The sequence below is a fragment of the Plecotus auritus genome (genome assembly GCF_963455305.1).
Source record: "Plecotus auritus genome assembly, chromosome: 7".
NCBI classification, from domain to species: domain Eukaryota; kingdom Metazoa; phylum Chordata; class Mammalia; order Chiroptera; family Vespertilionidae; genus Plecotus; species Plecotus auritus.
This window is the reverse complement of record NC_137774.1, coordinates 17,098,402-17,117,164: the sequence shown is the minus strand read 5'-3', so window position 1 is coordinate 17,117,164 and position 18,763 is coordinate 17,098,402. Positions and strand designations below refer to the sequence as shown.

The following is an 18,763-nucleotide window of genomic DNA, read 5'->3' as shown; positions in this document are numbered from 1 at the left end:
GATTTTCAATTGGATGTCAACCAACTCTTGGTGGGCCAGCTGCTTTTTCCCTTTGATTCTCACTCAAACCAACCTTTGGGAAAGTTGAGCATCCATACTGGGTTTCCTACTTAAACCTAGATAATACTAGTAATGCCACTTCAGCCACCCCGATCCCCCTATCCCCATAGAGACAAGCTTGAACAGGGTGATAAATTATCAAGGATTGAGGGGATGGGGAGGGGGATGCAGGAGAAGAACCACATAAATATTTATTAGGAGAAAAGGCGGGGGGGGGGGAATTTGTGTCCAAACCATTGTAACCCAGGAAATGGAAGGGCTATTTTGTTCATGAGCTGAAAATGTTTGAGTAATCAATTCCAATCAAGATATGATAAATGTGTCCCACCTGTTGCTAAAAATTCCCATCTTGATCTATAGCAGGGTCTATAAAAAGACCAGATAGCACATACTTTAAGCTTTGCAGGCCATATAGTCTCTGTTGCATGCAACTACTCCACTCTGCCTTTATAGTGGGAAAGCCGCCATAGATAATACTAAATGAAAGGACACTGAAATTTGAATTTATTATAATTTCATTTTTACCCCATTTAAAAATGTAAAAAAACATTCTTACTTAGTGGGCAGTACAAAAAGAAGACGTGGGTGGAATTTGGCCCAGAGGCTGTATTTACAGACCCCTGCTCTAGAGAATAATTTTATCTCTAAGCCCATAGTCCCTGAGACCTAGAAAAAGGAAGCAAAATATATTATGGAAGGGAATCCTGTCTTATTCAGTACCTAGCTACAGAGTGGAATACTAGTCACTTCTTTATTCAATAATTATTTATTAAGTGCCTATTTTGTGACCAGCACTATAGTGGGTACTGGAAATAAAACAATGAATAAAGAGGTAAACATTCCTGTTCTCATGAAGCTTACCTTCTGGTAGGGAGAAGAGGCATTAAATAAATAAAATACATATCAGATTGTAAGTGATAAGAAAAAAAAAGATAGGTAGCGGTGGACGGCAATTTTAAATAGGATTATGACTTTGCTGACAAAGTTAAATTTGAGCAAAGACTGCAAGGAAATGAAGGAGTGAGAAATAGAGAGATCTGGGCAGAATTCTAGGCAGAAGAAAGAGCAGGTAAAGCCCAAAGATGGAAGCATCTCTGATGTGTTCAAGGAATGCAAGGCCAACAGGGTTGAAACAGAGTGAGGGGGAAGGTGGGAGGCAATACCGTCAGAGAGGTGTGGTTGGCCCAGATCTCACGGGACTTTTGTAGATAATAATGCCACTTCAGCCACCCGGAAGGGCTTTGTATTTTACTCTAAGAAGGAAAGTCAATGGAAGGTGTTTTATATATATATATAAAAATAATACACACACACACACACTAAAGGCCCAGTGCATGAAATTCGTGCACGGGGGTGGTGTCCCTCAGCCCAGCCTGCACCCTCTCCAATCTGGGACCCCTTGAGGGATGTCCAACCGCCCGTTTAGTGGGATCGGGCCTAAACAGGCAGTTGGACATCCCTCTCACAATCCAGGACTGCTGGCTCCCAACTGCTCACCTGCCTCTGCCTGATTGCCCCTAATCGCTTCTGCCTGCCAGCCTGATCACCCCCTAACCACTCCCCTGCCAGCCTGATCGACGCCTAACTGCTCCCCGGCTGGCCCGATTGCCCCTAACTGCCCTCCCCTGCTGGCCTGGTCACCCCTAACTGCCCTCCCCTACCAGTCTGGTCACCCCTAATTGTCCTCCACTGCAGGCCTGGTTGCCCCCAACTGCCCTCCCCTGCTGGCCTGGTCACCCCTAACTTCCCTCCCCTGTAGGCATGGCCCCCCCAACTGCCCTCCCCTGCAGGCCTGGGTCCCCCCCAACTGTTGTCCCCTGTAGGCCTGGTCCCCGCCAACTGCCCTTCCCTGCAGGCCTGGGTCCACCCCAACTGCCCTCCCCTGCAGGCCTGGATCCCCCCAACTGTCCCCCACTGCAGGCCTGGTCCCCCCAACTGATCTCCCCTGCAGGCCTGGCCCCTCCCCCAACTGCCCTCCCTTGCTGGCCTGGTCTCCCCCAACTGCCCTCCCCTGCAGGCCATCTTGTGTCCACATGGGGGCGGCCATCTTGTGTCTTGGAGTGATGGTCAATTTGCATATTACTCTTTTATTAGATAGGATATACATACATATATATATATATATATATATATATATATATATATATGATTTTTTTATAGAGAGGAAGGGAGAGGGATAGAGAGCTAGAAACATTGATGAGAAACATGGATTCAGCTGCCTCCTGCACACTCCCTACTGGGGATGTGCCCGCAACCAAGGTACATGCCCTTGATTGAATCGAACCTGGGACCCTTCAGTCCACAGGCCGACGCTCTATCTGCTGAGCCAAACCAGTCAGGGCCAATGGAAGGTTTTAAGAGGAACACTAGTGGTTTAGATAAGACTAAATTCTGGAGGTGTCAAGAGCAAATCAGTTAGGAGGTTACTCCCAATCTAGGCAAGAGACAGTGGTGGCTTGGACCAAGGAGGTAGCAATAGAATTGATTTGATTATGGATATGTGTTGAAGATTACTTGAATTTGGTGGGCAATGTGGTTGAGACAGAAGAGACCTGGGTCTTTTTTTTTTTTTTTTAATTGTGTATTTATTTTGTTTTGTTTTTTTTATATTTTATTGATTTTTTACAGAGAGGAAGGGAGAGGGATAGAGAGTTAGAAACATTGATGAGAGAGAAACATCGATCAGCTGCCTCCTGCACACCCCCTACTGGGGACATGCTCGCAACCAAGGTACATGCCCTTGACCAGAATCGAACCTGGGACCTTTCAGTCCGCAGGCTAACGCTCTACCACTGAGCCAAACCGGTTTCGGCAAGACCTGGGTCTTACACCTAGCTCTAGATCCCAATTTTTCCACTCACAAATGGGAAAAGGATATAGTTACCATGAGGATAAGATTGACCAAAATCAAAGTTCTTGGGAAGGTTCTCTCACCCACCGTATAAAGCAGTCTGCCCTTCCCCTCTCCTTCCTCACGCCGATTTATTTTCAATGCACTCTTTGGAAAATGTCCAAACTCTCAACAAGAAAAAGTGGGGAGAACACGGCAAACTGGAGAGAAATATTTCAGTGATTGCTAGTTTCTCCCCTTTTTCCAGAGCTTTGTTTACAAGTGGCTGGAACAACACTGAAAAGAAGGTATACAACATTCCTGGCATTTCCCCCGACATGATGAAACTAATTATTGAATACGCGTATACCAGGACCGTCCCTATCACACCTGACAACGTGGAGAAGCTGCTGGCTGCTGCGGACCAATTTAACATCATGGGTATTGTAAGGGGTTGCTGTGAGTTCCTCAAGTCAGAGCTGTGTTTGGATAATTGTATCGGCATCTGCAAGTTCACAGACTACTACTACTGCCCGGAACTAAGGCAGAAGGCCTACATGTTCATACTGCACAACTTCGAGGAGATGGTGAAAGTCTCAGCAGAGTTTTTGGAGCTCTCTGTCATTGAACTGAAGGATATCATTGAGAAAGATGAGCTAAACGTCAAACAAGAAGATGCTGTATTTGAGGCCATTTTAAAATGGATTGCTCATGACCCCCAAAATAGGAAGCAGCATATTTCAGTTTTGCTCCCCAAGGTCAAGTTTAATTATTTGTTGTAGGATGCTTAATTGATCACTTTTGACTCATTTATCCCAGTCGGGTTGTCCTAAGAGCTATATTCAGATGTTTGACCGACTCCAGGGCTGTATTTACTTATATTTGTATGGAAGGCATCTCCTACTAGTTTCTGGAATTTTGCAATTTTCTTTGCCCTTGGCATTGCTAGTTCCTTTTATCCCAGTTCTTTTGTTTATATTTATTTTTCTTTTTTGGAGAGAGGAAGGGAGAGAAACATCAATGTGAGTCGGTTGCCTCCTGCTCACACGACGACCAGGGTAGAATCTGCAACCTGGGTGTATGCCCTGACTGGGAATCGAACCAGCCACCTTTTGGTGTACGGGACGATGCTCCAACCAACAGAGCCACACCAGCCAGGGCATTTCGCCACCCCACCCACCCCCCAGTTTTAGTCTTTGACCAAAATTCTCCCTGGCTGTGGGGGAAGGAGAGGGCAAGGCCTTCAAAAGAATTCTAGAGTCTTCTTTTTAACTTTGTCCATTCTGAGTTTCCCCAAACCCAAGAGAGAAACTGGAGTAGTAGCCATTTGATGCTAATTCGTGTTATTTTACATACAGAGACAGATATTCATTTACAGAAAAATTACTTCAACCTTTTTCTGGTCTAGTAGTATAGTCTGGTGGTCAAGGAATGAGCTAGCTTGCTGATCATTTTCTAGCTCATTCTCAGGATCCAAATGTATACCACCTCTTAAAAACAGATACTTAAACTGTAAGTTGTAAATTTCAAAACAAAACAAAATATGGCCCTACTGCAATTCAAAGGCAGGTGGCTGTAAACCAAGGGGCTAAGGGGTTTTTCAGGCATCCTCACCTCACTTTAAATGACTTGCTGCATTTCCTCCTTAGGTTCGCCTGGCCCTAATGCATGCTGAGTACTTCATGAACAATGTTAAGATGAATGACTATGTCAAAGACAGTGAGGAATGCAAGCCAGTCATCATCAATGCCCTAAAGGCCATGTATGACCTAAACATGAATGGACCCTCTAATTCTGACTTCACCAACCCACTCACCAGGCCCCGCCTACCCTATGCCATCCTATTTGCAATTGGTGGCTGGAGTGGTGGGAGCCCCACCAATGCCATTGAGGCATATGATGCTCGGGCAGACAGATGGGTGAATGTCACTTGTGAAGAAGAAAGTCCCCGTGCCTACCACGGGGCAGCCTACTTGAAAGGCTACGTTTATATCATTGGGGGGTTCGATAGTGTAGACTATTTCAATAGTGTTAAACGCTTTGACCCAGTCAAGAAAACTTGGCACCAGGTAGCCCCGATGCACTCCAGACGTTGCTATGTCAGCGTGACAGTCCTGAGCAATTTTATTTATGCCATGGGAGGATTTGACGGCTACGTGCGTCTCAACACTGCTGAACGTTACGAGCCAGAGACCAATCAATGGACACTCATTGCCCCCATGCATGAACAGAGGAGTGATGCGAGTGCCACGACACTCTACGGAAAGGTAAAAAATTGCGGGGGGTGGGGGTGGGATGTGAAAGCAAACAAGCCCAGAAATAATGCTCTTCTTTTTGGGGGGTGGATGGAAAACAGAAATGGCAGTATTCTTGGCAGTTCAAACTCTTTCATCAAATGACTAAGTGACCCTTTGTAACTGTCTTTTCTTAGTTTACTTATTCTGACTCATGAATCTCTTCCCCCGGCTGAGTTTTTATTTGTATCCTTTCACTGTAATAAACTCTGAGCGTATAACCACAAAAAAAGTAAAAAACAAAAAGCAATACATGTACATGTGGGAAAAAGAAACTCAGAGTGCCCCTGGCTGGTGGCTCAGTTGCCTGTAGCATTGCCCTGATGTGCCAGGGTTCTGGCTTTGATTCCTGGTCAGGGCACATACAAGGGTCAACCAATGAGTGCATGAATGTGTGGAGCAGCGGGTTGATGTTTCTCTCTCTCCCCCTCCCTTCCTCTCGCTCTAAAATCGATAATAAAAGAAACTCAGAGTACACAGACTGGTATAAAAGCACCCCCCCACACACACCATATACATACCCGTTCATACTCCAGAGGTAACAATTTTAATCATCTTAAACTGTCTTCACACAGGTCTACATATGTGGTGGGTTCAATGGAAATGAATGCCTGTTTACAGCAGAAGTGTACAACACTGAGAGCAATCAGTGGACAGTCATAGCACCCATGAGAAGCAGGAGGAGTGGAATAGGCGTAATTGCTTATGGAGAACACGTATATGCGGTGAGTTTATCATGTACCACAACAAGAATGATTCCCCTCGATTTTCTATTATACAACCATTGGTAAGCATTTGAAAGGTTTTGTTCCATGGAAGACAGTGGAAGAGGGAGGTATGAAATCACTAGTCCTCCCCTGAGAGGGCCTCCTGGGTGAAGAGAATCAAGGCTAACAGTAAAGCATGTTCCCGTTGCTGTCCACAGGTAGGCGGCTTTGATGGAGCCAATCGACTTAGGAGTGCGGAAGCCTACAGCCCAGTGGCTAACACCTGGCGCACGATCCCCACTATGTTTAATCCTCGTAGCAATTTCGGCATCGAGGTGGTAGACGACCTCTTGTTTGTGGTGGGTGGCTTTAATGGCTTTACCACCACCTTTAATGTTGAGTGCTATGATGAAAAGACTGACGAGTGGTATGATGCCCATGACATGAGTATATATCGCAGTGCTCTGAGCTGCTGTGTGGTACCAGGGCTGGCCAATGTTGGGGAATATGCAGCTAGAAGGGACAACTTCACAGGATTAGCACTGCGAGATGAAGTAAAGTACTCCGCTTCAACAAGTACCTTACCTGTATGAGCCTCTTCATTTAGCTAATAAAAAGTCTAAGCAATAAGAATTAATTCTTTTTTAAAATAAATGCAGTGTTTAAACTTGTAAGAGTACTGGAAAATGTTCAACATAAGGGAGCCAAGGGTTGGACGAATGAGGGAGTAAAAGGGTTCAAGGAAGAAAGCAATTATATTCAACAGTACATACTTAAAAGGAAAAATTACGCAATGCAAACCAGCTCTAATGAAATACGTTTATTTAAAGCTTATATTGAGACCATTAGTAGCTTTAACACAGAACAAGATAGCTTCAGGAACATAAAACAAGCTATTATACAACGTAATGTCTCAAAGTGTCTTACGTTCCACATCTCCTCTGACTTGCAGGAGATAGTCAAAATTATACTTTCAGTTGAGTAGGGGCTTGGATACTGCTAGCCCCCAAAACTCACTGTACATCGCTTGAACTAAGTATTGATGTTACAAATAACTCAATGAGCCCTAAGCACAGGGATCCTAAGATCTTCACACGTCTAGCAAGCACTACTTTTCATGAGTGCATAAGGCAGGAGGATTAAGTTACTAAGTGCTCTATTGTATGTGCTTCACTGTTGCAGAAATGTTCATATAGAGCAAGACAAAAGCTCCACAAAGGTAAGCAATAAATAGCAGTTATTTGGCTATCTAAATTCTTTGAAGCAAAATGACTACCATATTATGTTGTTATTGTATTACATCACTCAACTATGAGCTCTTTTGTTTCCAATGACCAGAACATTAACAAAAACAAAAATGGACTACTCTCAAGAGATTAACAAACTGGAGTGATGAACTGTGCCAAAATGTTTGACAGTTAAAAAGGAGACTGAATTGTTTCTCAAATATTCTACAGTTAAAGAGCAACCTATAGGCACCCTATTTTTCTAGTGTAGGCAGATGAACATGCTTCACAATTCTCTGTTTTCAAAAGACATGAAATGTGATCAATATACCCTTTTTATTTAAGCTTAATTTGAGGAAAGTATAAAAAAAAAATCCCTTTGGTTATGCTTGATTAGGCCAAGTAACTAAAATACACAATTTAGCTTACTTGTCTACCAATATATAGTATTCATATTAGAATTATGAAGCAGAGAATATTTAAATACACCACATGCTACACTAGTCAAGAAACATGAAGAAAACACATGTGCACTAGAAACTTATCAGCAGCCTGAAGAATTTAAAATACAACAGCACACAAATCTTCCATAAACACTGTCTTTCTAGTTCCAAGAGTCTGTTCTATATTTTAAAAGTTAGTATTTAAAATTTTTTGGTCCCAGAAATACTACACAAAACCAGTTGATCAAAACAAAACTGATGTCAATGAATGTTTAGATTTTTTTTAGCACAATATTTTTGAATTGGCACAGCAAAAGCCAAGATACCAAGATACACAAGACTAATCATGCAAATAACTGCAAGTGAGATACTTAAACACTAAGCTCATGACTGACATTCTTAATGTATACCACTGATTTTTTTTTTAAACCATGGCGGGGTAGGTATAGTTAAGATATCCATTCTGAGATAGAAGTAGATTCACTCAAAGTTATGTATAGTTGTTACTTTTTGTATAATCAATTCCTCTTTTACTTCCACAAAATACCAAAAGCAACAAAACAAGATTTGCTTAAATACACATTAATTGCCTTTTTAAAGCTGTATTTTTAACTGCTTAAATTACCAAACACAATCTTTAAGTTTTCATCAAAAAGGACATTTCCCCCCAAAAAAGCCATTTTAGGTTCTTCGTAATCAGAACCTTTCCAAAAACGCTGGGAACTTATTTCCAGTTTGGAACCTCAGAATGTCAGCCTTGAACAGATTTAAGCAAATCTGGTTTCTTTCCTGATTAACAAGTTAGTTAGGCTATTTCAGAAACACAGTTATTGATGTGAAATCACACATGTGAATTCAAATATGGAAATTAGAAATTCAGTAGTCAGGAAAACCTGCACACATCATCATGCAAGGAAGGACTTACCCCTTCTTTCCACCCGTGGCCTAGGCTGCCTGCTAAGTTAAAAAACAACAATTTCAATCAAGTTTTCAAAACCAGATTATACCTAAATCTTATGAGTTATGATGTCTGCCATATTATGTGAAAAAGAGACAACCTTCCAAACAAATTGGTGACTCTCAGAAAAGTTTGAGACAAAAAACCCCACAAAACCCACTAGCCCCAAATCCCTGCATCACACCATTCTAGAGAGAAACTGGCATCCTAGTGAGCTAAGATTTAAACAGCCAAGAAAAGAAGTCTAGCATAGTTTAGAGAGAAATGAGAACTTTGTTCATTGAGCTTTTCTGTCTTACTTGCATAGATCTCTCACAACTAAGAATTAGCATTTCTCAGAATCCAATGGCTTTTATTAAACTAACTACAAATACATAGAAATTGAGAAAATGGTTGGGATGGGATAATATATCCTCATAGAGAAATATGACTTGCAGTTTCCGATTCCCACCCCCGTCTAAATTAAATGGTTTTAAAGCAGATTTCCAACACGTTTACTGAAGAACCGTCCTAGGTAGTGATATCAATTTAGAAATTTCAGGAAAATTCTTAGTAGAGAGTCCAAGGGCTAAACATTAGTCTTGCAGCTGAGAGCTAAAATTTCTGGTTGTATTTTTATTTTTATTTTTTTTAGTGTTTGATATAACTAATAAGGAGGTTAACTATAATGCAGTAGGGAAAAAAAATCAATGCACTTAGAATTCTACTTCTAGGGCAGTGTTTGGGAATGCCCAAGATAGTAGAAAACAAGAAAAATATACTGGACCCACATTGCAAACAGTAAGAGTAGGAATTACTGAGTGCTAAAATAGTCAACCCAAGTGCTAATTTGTATAAAGCATTTGAGTGTGTTAAGAGAAACAGAAGAATGAATAAGAATAAATTAAAAATAACTACAGTGGTAAATTTTGAAGAGCCACAATTATGCCCTTAAATTTGGTATTCCAGGCTCAGGCAAAGTTCCAATTAAAGTTATGGCAACTGGGGAGCACCTGAGGTCCTCTCCCAGCAAATGCGGTCAGTTTGGCTCAAATAAAGTCTAAAAAAAAAAAAAAAATAGTCTAGGGCAACTGGATATGACATTATAACAATTGGGGCTGAGAAATAAGTCTTCTCTTTAGCAACATTTCTCTAAATTGTTATTCCCTTTCCATTTCAAAAAAACATTTTAGAAAGGAATGAAGATTCTATTAAATATGCATTAGAGCAAAATTTAAAATTGAAGGCATTGAGTGTCGATTGTCATAGGCATTATTTACACTCATGAACTTATCCTCATGTAAGCCTGCAATTCCTGAAAAAAGTATTTAAAAATTTTTAATGCCTTTGATTTCTCAGACTACACCAATAATACTTCTCAGAGAAACAAATTTCACATATATAATGTCCTCTGAATTCAATCAATCAGCTAAAGATCAATACTTGTGCCAACTACCATCATTTCAGAGTGACAGCTTAAAGTCAATAACTCAGTTGGCTAAAGAAATGAAAAATATTCCAAAAAAATGCATGAGCCAATTACAAATTTCTCATCAGTCCTCTCTTCTAGAAGGAAACAAAACAGCATTTCTAGATAAACAAAATGTCAAAGCAAGAATTCTAAAATCATCTTGCTAAAATATTGTGCTTTTTCCTTCAAATTTCAGTCCTACTATTGCACATACCTCTTGCAAATGAGGGCTCAATGCATAAATTCTGATCTTGTCAAAACCAACCGTTGCGGAAAAAAGTGAAAAGGAATATCAAGAAATGTGCAAATAAAATTGGTGCTTAAAGCATATTCAAAACCTAAGTCCTAAGACAAAGGAGTTACACCTTCTTAGCAGAAAACCAGCCAAGTAACTACGCCTGGTTTTCCCGTCTGTCTTTAATAAGATCTCATTTAGCTAGCACATACACACAAACCAAAGACAGAGACCAAAGGCAGGGAAAGACGGCAAGCTAACAAAAATTACCACGTATCGAACTGAGTCTCCCAGTCTTCCGATTTTAACTATATTTCCTTTATAGGGGGCAATCATCAATTCAGGTAGAAAATAAGTTATTGACACACTTTTTCAAGTAACAGTCTGGTATCTTCAGCTTCACAAAACAGGTGTGTAACTGTTTTAAGCTTCATGTATTAGAGAACCTAGCATTCGATCTGAGAGCTTGGCACTCGCCGCATGTTTAAGGCATGCCGATGTATTTCTTGCATCTGTCTGATCCGGTCCTTCTGCCACATTAAGTTTTGAGGCATAGGATAGCGCTGCGTGCCGTGCAGGTACCGGTATGGGATTCTCACGTGGCAAGCAGTGGCTCGACAGCGAGGCTGCGGCATGGGAGGAAGCAGCATCCACCTCTTCCTCTCAGCGCAGTATCGGTAGGCTTCTTTCCGATACTGCTTGTCAATATCATCGCTGTTTTTCCAGCCTCCAATAATGAAAACGTCATCTTTGTAGTAGCAAATGGCTGCTCCTTCAATGCTTAGGACTTCTGGAGGTAAGCTTTCAAGGATCTCATCGGAAACTTGGCTGGCAATTTTTCTGACTGCCTCTTCATTTTCTAAAGAATAACTCTTGGGACAACATGATGCTGTCTGATAAAAGTTGGAATTGACCACAGACATTTGGAAAAAGCAGTAATTGTCAATAAGTGGCAAAGATTTCACATCTTGCCACTGTCGAGTCTCTGTATCATAGCAGGTGATTACAGCCTTTAATCCATCTTCAGTGTCCCGATCCACAGGAGTGCGGGCGGCGATATACACAAAACGGTCTTCAACAGCTAGTGCTTTGACATCTCGAAGAATCTTTGGTGCTGATTCCAGGTTGTGCCACTTATCAATCTCAGGATTATAAACAGTAACATCTTTAAAGCCAGGACTAAAGTTGCCATGTCCTCCAATGCTATAGAGCTTCCCTTTGACTTGTGTTAGCCCAAAAGAATGCTTCCTTGTCATCAGACTACAAACATGTTCCCATATATTAAAATTTGGGTTATATCTTTCCACAGTTTTAGCAAAACCTGGTTCCATTGATCCAGCAACATACACGTGGGATTCAGTTACTGCAACTGCATGGCCATCCAGGTGATTATGAATATGGGGCAGGTTTACCCATCTGTCCTCATCAACAAAATATCCCACACATTCACTTAAATAGTCCCCTCCTTCCGACACGCCTCCAATAACCATGATCACGTCCATGTTTTGTCCATAGCGAGGTAATAATGAGACATGGGAAGCAGGATGCTGGAATGTACCAGACTGTATGTTCTCCGCTCTCAGAGCATGCCTCTCCACTGCATCAGCCACCAACTTGACGCAAACTTCATTATTGGCCACCAGCCTCTCTGGTTTGACATGCCGAGTAAGATAAGTAGGTTTCATCTGGGACAATCTGAGCAATTTAAAAAGTTCTTCAAAGTATCTCTCCCTCTCTTCAGCATTTCTCTGAACCCACTTCAAAACTGTTTCAAAAAGAACCTCTTCGGAATCCACCGTAATTTCCAAGTCTGACAGCCAGTCTCGAATAAGATGGAAAGGTAAAGTATAAAATTCCTCATCCTGAATTACTTTGTGGAAATTTCTCCGTATCATATCGGCAGCTTTCAGAGCAAGTTGGCTCAGGGTATACATGTGAGCTAAGCTATGAATGGCCACACAATTAGAGAGATGAAGTTTTTTCTTGAGAAATTCTCCACAAAATTCTTTTAATCGAATTAATAGGAACCTAAAATCAAGAAAAAGAAGGATTAATTTTCAAATGTGCATGTTATGTAGCTGCGTTTTGAGAACATCTGAATAATACAAATTGAAATGGTAAGCTTCAACTCACTTTATGCACAATATCTGAAAAAAAGCAAACCCTCCCAAATTAAAATGGATTATGCTGAAAAGTATGTTTAAAAGCATATATAAAATCATCTTTATCTATGATCTGTTTTAAATTACTTATATAGTTTGTATTTAATTATGTTATGCATAATATATCTAATACACATATGCACACAATGGAGTTTTTAAATTGTGTAAGATTTTCCAGACATATCCTTTACTAAAGTATAATAGTCCTATACTTTATTTTCACTTTTTTGTTGTTGTTGTTAATCCTCACCCGAGAATATTTTTCCATTGATTTTTACAGAGAGTGGAAGGGAGAGGGAGAGACAGAGAGAAACATCCATGTGAGATAAGCACATTGAGTGGTTGCCTCCTGCATGTGCCCTAACCAGGGCTGGGGATGGAGCCTGCAACCTAGGTACGTGCTCTTGACCAGAATCAAACCTGGGACACTTCAGTCCGCAGGCTGACACTCTATCCACTGAGCCAAACGGCTAGGACTATTTTCACTCTAATTTGCCCTTGCAAAGGCAAATCTCAATTCAAACTTGTCTATGCCATCCTACCCCAATCCCTTGCCAGTTACCAGCTTCTCTTCAAATGAGGCAGGGTCTCAGTGAAGAGACTTCATTAAGAATTGACTGCATGGTATAGGAACTCTGGCTCCTAGGAGGTTGTTTACTCAAGCATCAGAAGTGGAGTTTGTGTGTCAGAGGTTTAAATCTCCTCTTCACCAGACCATTCTCCCAGGTCAACAAATGAAGGGGGGGAGGTGCTGCAGAGTGGGGGAGCTGCAGTCTCATTAAAGCAGGGGTGGCAAAGCAAACAAACATCTGAAGAAGCCAGGAAATAAAACAATAAAAAACATGTACAGGGCAGTCCAGGTTAAAAAAAGAAGAGCACTGGCAGATGTTGCACAGTGGTTAGAGCGTTGGCCTGCACACTGAAGGGTCTTGGGTTGGATTCCCAGTCAAGGGCACATAACTGGGTTGCAGGATCAATCCCTGGCCCCAGTCAGGGCATGTGAGGGAGGCAACCAATCAATGAACCTGTTTCACATCCCTGTTTCTCCCTCCCCCTACCCTCTCTCTCTCTCTGTCTCTCCCCTCTCCCTTATCCCCAACTCTCTGTCTCTGTCTCTGTCTCCTCTCTCCCTTTCCAATGGAAAAAATATCCTCGGGTGAGGATTAACAAAAGAAAAAAGAAAAGTGGTTTGGCAAGTAGTTGGCTAGAAATTACCTACCTACCTAAATTTGTTTAAAGTTAAATTAAAAAAAAACCAAACACACAAAACCACATTTCAGACAAATCCATAAATCTGGCAGAATTCAGCCCCAAGGTTACAGTTAGAGACCTCAGCTTTAAAAAGAAAGTCCCCAGAACTGAGAACCTTAACAATATACAGACGACTACATCAGTCCAGACCTACTTAATTCAGTAACCACTTATTATTATGGTTATTACAACTATTGTGAAACCTGAGAAAGAGAGAGGGCTCTTGGTAGCTAACTGGGTTCCAATTTTTAAAAAACAGAGCCTAGCAGCCATGTCTACATAAGGGCCTCTCACTGCAGGGAGAGGCCTGCACTGAAGTACTTGCCTCAGAACCAACTGTGTTTCTGCCATCTGACCTAGCCCTTATAGAGGTTTTCCTGAAATTCAATTTCAACCAAAAGGACTGAAGCTTTCCCCATCCAATTGGAGGTGTGCAGCTCCGACAAACCAGAGTGGCTCTATTCTGACCACTCAGGACAGTGCATTTTGGACCAATCAAACTGTGAGGGCTTAGAGTCCTCATTTGCATGATGACAGACCAATCAGGGACCAGGGGCAAGGACCCAAATAAGCCAGCTCCCTTCTGGATCTGACAGCGCACTTTCCTTTCCCACCAAAAAGTGGGTAACCCTGGCTGAGCTGAAACACCAAAGATGTCTCAAAGGAGCAGTGTGGAGCAGACCAGTGCAGGCCAGAGCAGACTGGCACAGAACGCAGCAGACCAGCGCAGCACAAAGCAGACCATGGAGGAGCAGAGCAGAGCAGAGGCGAGCAGAGCATCTAGCTGGAGGGGCCTGGCCCCAGGGCTGCTTCACAGCCCTGCTATCTCACAATTGAGCTGTTCTACAGCCCATGCTGTTTTCACAGCTGTGCTATATCACAATTGAGCTGTTTTGCACTGAATAAAGTTTCCTTCTTCACCACACCCCAAACTGGGGATTCCTGTTGCCACTGAATTGGTGCCAATAACAATCGGACAACACTAACAATGATATAAAGATGAGTAACACAGGCTCCCTTCACCCTCTTCAGTGAAAATACATCTTACACATAAAACAAAGACAAGGTGTAGTAGTGAGTTCCAGTGGCTCTCAAACATGTCTGGGTGCCTAGATTCCCAGGCTCACCGCTCTCCCCCAGCTCCTATTTTTGGCAGGCACTCCAGGTAATTCTCACACATATTCCCTTGGGCGGTGTTTAGGAACATTGATTGCTCTGTGAAAACAACAGCTAGCATATACCAGGCATTTGCCATGTGATGGGCATTGCAAGCTGCACTTCCTGTTATTTACGCTATTAGTGCCCTACAAGGTAGGCATGATCCAGAGAATATATGGGGGAGTGGGGTTAGGAGAGTGATCCTCTCAGAGCTGATGAGCACATTAGATGAGATGGCTGCAGGATACTCAGAAGAGTGCCTAACACAGGCAGCTAGCTGCTCAGCAGCTGACAGATGGAGAGAAGTTAGTGCTTTAAGTAAACTGCCTGGGGTGTTCTCTCTCTCCTCCTCCTCATCCCCAACTCCCCAATAAAGCTGGGACAAATCTGAAAAACACAAGCTCACCTGACAAAAGCAAACACAGCATGATTAAGTGCAATCACCCTTCCCCCATCTCGGATCTGTAACTGCCCCACCCTGTTCCACTCCCTTCTCTATTGGATGACCCAGCATCACACTTTAAGAGAAGCCATCAGGCAGAAACTTCATCTTCCCACCACCCACACTGCCTACAGCTGTACCCTATCCAGTGGTCGGCAAACCAAAGCTCTCGAGCCACATGCGGCCCTTTGGCCCCTTGAGTGTGGCTCTTCCACAAAATACCACAGCCTGGGCGAGTCTATTTTGAAGAAGTGGCGTTAGAAGTTTAAAAAATTTGGCTCTCAAAAGAAATTTCAATAGTTGTACTGTTGATATTTGGCTCTGTTGACTAATGAGTTTGCTGACCACTGCCCTATACTATGCCTTCCCAGTCCAACTTTTCCATTAAAAAATTTTTTTTATTGCTTTCAGAAAGGAAGGGAGAGGGAGAGAGAGATAAGAAATATCAATGATGAGGGAGAATCATTGATCAGCTGCCTCCTGCACGGTCCACTGAGCCCACAACCCCGGCATATGCCCTGACTGGGAAATTGAAACTCGAACTCCTGGTTCATTGATCGGTGCTCAACCACTGAGCCACGCCAGCCGGGCCAACTTTTCCATTTTTAATATGAATTCTATCCGCTTCTTGGTTTCAAACACTCTGCTCCTGCAATTATTCCCCTGTCCGGTAACATCAATCTCTCCTTTTCTACTGATTCATTTTTCATCAGCACACAAACATGCTCTAGTATCTCCTATATTAGAGGGGGGAGGATAGATCTCCCTGGACCACTCCCCAAACATTTCCATGAATAACATTTTTCTGATCTTCTTTGTATAGCAAGATTTAACTTCAATGGCTCTTGTCCCTGGCCGGGTGGCTCAGTTGGTTAGAGTGTTGTTCCAAAATGCCAAGGTTGTAGGTTCAATCCCAGTCAGGACACATATCAAGCAATTGAGTCAGGACTCAATCAATGAATGCATAAGTGGAACAACAAATCTCAAATCTCTCTCCCTTTTCCTCTCTCTCGCTCAAAAATATATATTTTTTTAAATCTTAAATGGCTCTATGTCATTAAGGCCCTCTATTATTGCCAAATTCAATGATCACTTACGGTTGACAGCTGACATGATTGGCACCCTTCTTTCTGGTCTTCTCTGCTGGTTCCTCTTTAACATTCTGAAGAATCCTAGGACTCAGTCCTGCCCCTTCTCTTTTCTATCTACACTCTCTTCCTAAGTAATTTCATCCAGTCTTATGGCTTCCATTATGTTACCATCTATATGCTTATTTCCTCCCAATCTCTAGCTCCCAATGCTCTGATATCCACCTGCCTACTCAGACTTCTCCTGGACCCAAATCAAACTCCTGATCTTCCTCCCAAACTTGCTTTCCTGCGGTCTTCCACGTTAATAAATAACAACTCCATCTTTCCAATTGCTTGGGTCCAAAAGCAGCACTCTTTCTCTCATACCCCACATCAAATCTATGAGCAAATTCATCTCCTCTTATCTTCAAAATATATCTAGAATTGAAGCACTTATTACCTTTACTTCTCCCTCCTCAATCCAAGTCTCGACACCACCATTCCAACAACCTCCTTAACTAGTCTCTCTGCTTCTGCCCTTGCTGCCCCATCCTTTAACATAGCAGAATTCTTCAAATCAGAATGCGTCATTCCTCGGCCTCAAACCTTCACATCTCATTCGAGTAAGAGTTCAAGTCCTTCCATAGGCCAACAAGGCCCTATGGGATCTGGATCCATTCCCATTACCACCCAGAGGCCTTTCCTACTCCTCTCATTCAGCATCTCTTTGATCCAGCCACAATGGCCTCCTGCTATTCTTTACCATCCAGATAAGCTCCAATTCAGGGCCTTTACACCAACGCTGATTCATCTCACCTCCTTCAGTTCTTTGCAAAATGTCTTCTTTGTGAGGGATTCTCTATTCAATTTAAAAAATAGTTTCTCTCCATCAGCACTTTCTGTATGTCCCCATCACGTTTTATTTTTCATCATAGCTGTAACAATCACCCAACACGCTATCTATTTCACGTATTTGTTGTCCATCTACCAATGTGAGTGCAATGACGAAGGGACTTTAGTCTGTTTTGTTCACCGCTGAATTCCCAGCACCTTTAGAAACCAGTGTCTGAACTGGTGCATAATAGGTACTCAATAGGTAGTTGTTAAAATAATGTATCTGTAACATAATACGGCCCAAACAGGCTCCTCCCATCTCTACAAATGGCATTCGTTCACCTGCCCCCCTAACCAGTCTCTGGAGCATCCATTCCTGCCCTTTACAATCGATTTTCCACGGCTGCAGAATCATCTTTTAAAATATTTAAATCAGATAATTTCTTTACTCAGCTTCCCATCACCCAGTAAAATTCAAACTCCTTATTCCAACGCATTTCACACACCCGTCTCCCCTTCACCCACTATATCCAGCCCCACTGGATTTTTCTTTTTTCGTTCTTCTCTAAGCCAAACTGGATCTTGCCTGAGGGCCTCTGCGCTATCTGCCAGGAATTCCCCATCTTTGCTGTTTAGAGGTCGGTTTAAATGTCATCTCCTGAGAAAGGTCTTGCCTCTACCCAATCACAATCCTTCCACCACCAACCCCTTTCCCTTTCATCCCTTTTTAATATCAATACAGCACTTACAACAAGCGGATTTTCCTTTTGATTGCCTTTGTTCCTCCACCTGGGATCTTAACTCCCTAAGGGCAAGTGGCCCTCGCGGGACTGGCCGGCTGCATCCTCAGTGGCCAGCGCCGAAGCTGCCCGCATCACACAGCAGGCCCTCGGTAAGAACCTAACGAGTGCATTTCCTCTGGGTTCACTGGAGCTCAGCCGCAGGCACTGCCCTCCCCGCCGCCGGCGCGTCCCTGGAGGCGGCCCTCGGAGGCCAGCATCTCCCCTCCCGCCTCCCCTGCCTACCTGTCGGCCAACTCCAGTACTTCGTGCACACTGCCGGTGCTGACACGGATGCGCCCGGTGTACATGTATTCGATAACGGCTTCCACCGTGTCGGGTTCGGGCCCGGGCTCGGAGCTCCACTTGCGCATCTCCACCCGGCCCGAGCGGGACTCGGAGAACTGGCCCGAAAGCAGGGGCGTGAAGTACTCGGTGGCGGCGGCCAGCACCGAGCGGTGGGCCCGGAACTCGCGGCCGCCGGCCCCGCCGAAGCACAGGGTAATGTCGCAGAAGAGGCCCTGGCGTCGCTGCTCGTTCTGCCTCCACGACAGCTCCGAGCAGTGAGAGCTGCACTCGAAATCCTCGGCCTCTGGGCCCGGATCGCCCCCGCTCGCCTCCATGGCGGATAAACAGGGCCCGGACCCGAACTCCACCGTGCCGCTGCCCCTGACTTCGGCGGCCAGCCCGGCCGAGCCGGCGGCGGCCGTTTCCATGCTCTCCATCTCCAGCACCTGCAGAGATGCAGCTGCGGCTGCTGCGGCCGCCGCCGCCACTGCCGCAGCCGCCATCTTGACGCCGCAGCGCCGGGCCGCCGCAGTCTCCGAACGGGCCGGCCGTTCTGGTGCGACACAGAGGAATTCT

The 18,763-nt window shown here is 43.5% G+C and overlaps 3 protein-coding genes across 5 annotated transcripts in view; 1 reads left to right on the top strand and 2 right to left on the bottom strand.

Moving 5' to 3' along the window:
* KLHL10 (kelch like family member 10) overlaps positions 1-6,610 on the top strand; it is a gene marked incomplete at its 5' end in the record, with an annotated part of 8,233 nt that extends 1,623 nt beyond the window's left edge. For both annotated transcript variants that reach the window (XM_080678918.1, XM_080678919.1), the window contains 4 exons: positions 3,159-3,648; positions 4,540-5,157; positions 5,760-5,909; positions 6,110-6,610. In XM_080678918.1, coding sequence (XP_080535044.1) covers positions 3,229-3,648; positions 4,540-5,157; positions 5,760-5,909; positions 6,110-6,484 — 1,563 coding nt within the window. In that variant the 3' untranslated portion in view covers positions 6,485-6,610. The remainder of the gene's footprint in view (positions 1-3,158; positions 3,649-4,539; positions 5,158-5,759; positions 5,910-6,109) is intronic.
* NT5C3B (5'-nucleotidase, cytosolic IIIB) overlaps positions 1-11,824 on the bottom strand; it is a 22,584-nt gene extending 10,760 nt beyond the window's left edge. Inside the window, exons 1-2 of the mRNA XM_080678920.1 lie at positions 10,474-11,824; positions 8,486-8,517 (exon numbers count right to left, since the gene is read on the bottom strand). The gene's annotated coding sequence lies outside the window, so the exon portion shown is untranslated. The remainder of the gene's footprint in view (positions 1-8,485; positions 8,518-10,473) is intronic.
* KLHL11 (kelch like family member 11) lies at positions 6,697-18,763 on the bottom strand. Of its 2 annotated transcripts, XR_013961132.1 has the most exons (3): positions 18,146-18,738; positions 10,474-12,231; positions 6,697-8,517 (listed from the first exon to the last, which is right to left on the bottom strand). XR_013961132.1 is itself a non-coding variant. In XM_080678917.1 (2 exons), the coding sequence occupies exons 1-2, from the start codon at positions 18,688-18,690 to the stop codon at positions 10,650-10,652; spliced, it is 2,127 nt and encodes a 708-aa protein (XP_080535043.1). In that variant the 5' UTR covers positions 18,691-18,763; the 3' UTR covers positions 6,697-10,649. The 2 variants fall into 2 exon arrangements, 1 of the variants encoding a protein (XP_080535043.1); XM_080678917.1 differs by having other exon boundaries at positions 6,697-12,231; positions 18,146-18,763.

What these genes read in the sequence shown, in the direction of transcription:
- KLHL11 (XM_080678917.1), bottom strand. Translation starts at nt 18,690, where the DNA reads ATGGCGGCTGCGGCAGTGGCGGCGGCGGCCGCAGCAGCCGCAGCTGCA. An exon ending in GTACTGGAGTTGGCCGACAG is followed by an intron (nt 12,232 to 18,145) that starts GTAGGCAGGGGA and finishes TCTTGATTTTAG; the next exon opens with GTTCCTATTAATTCGATTAA.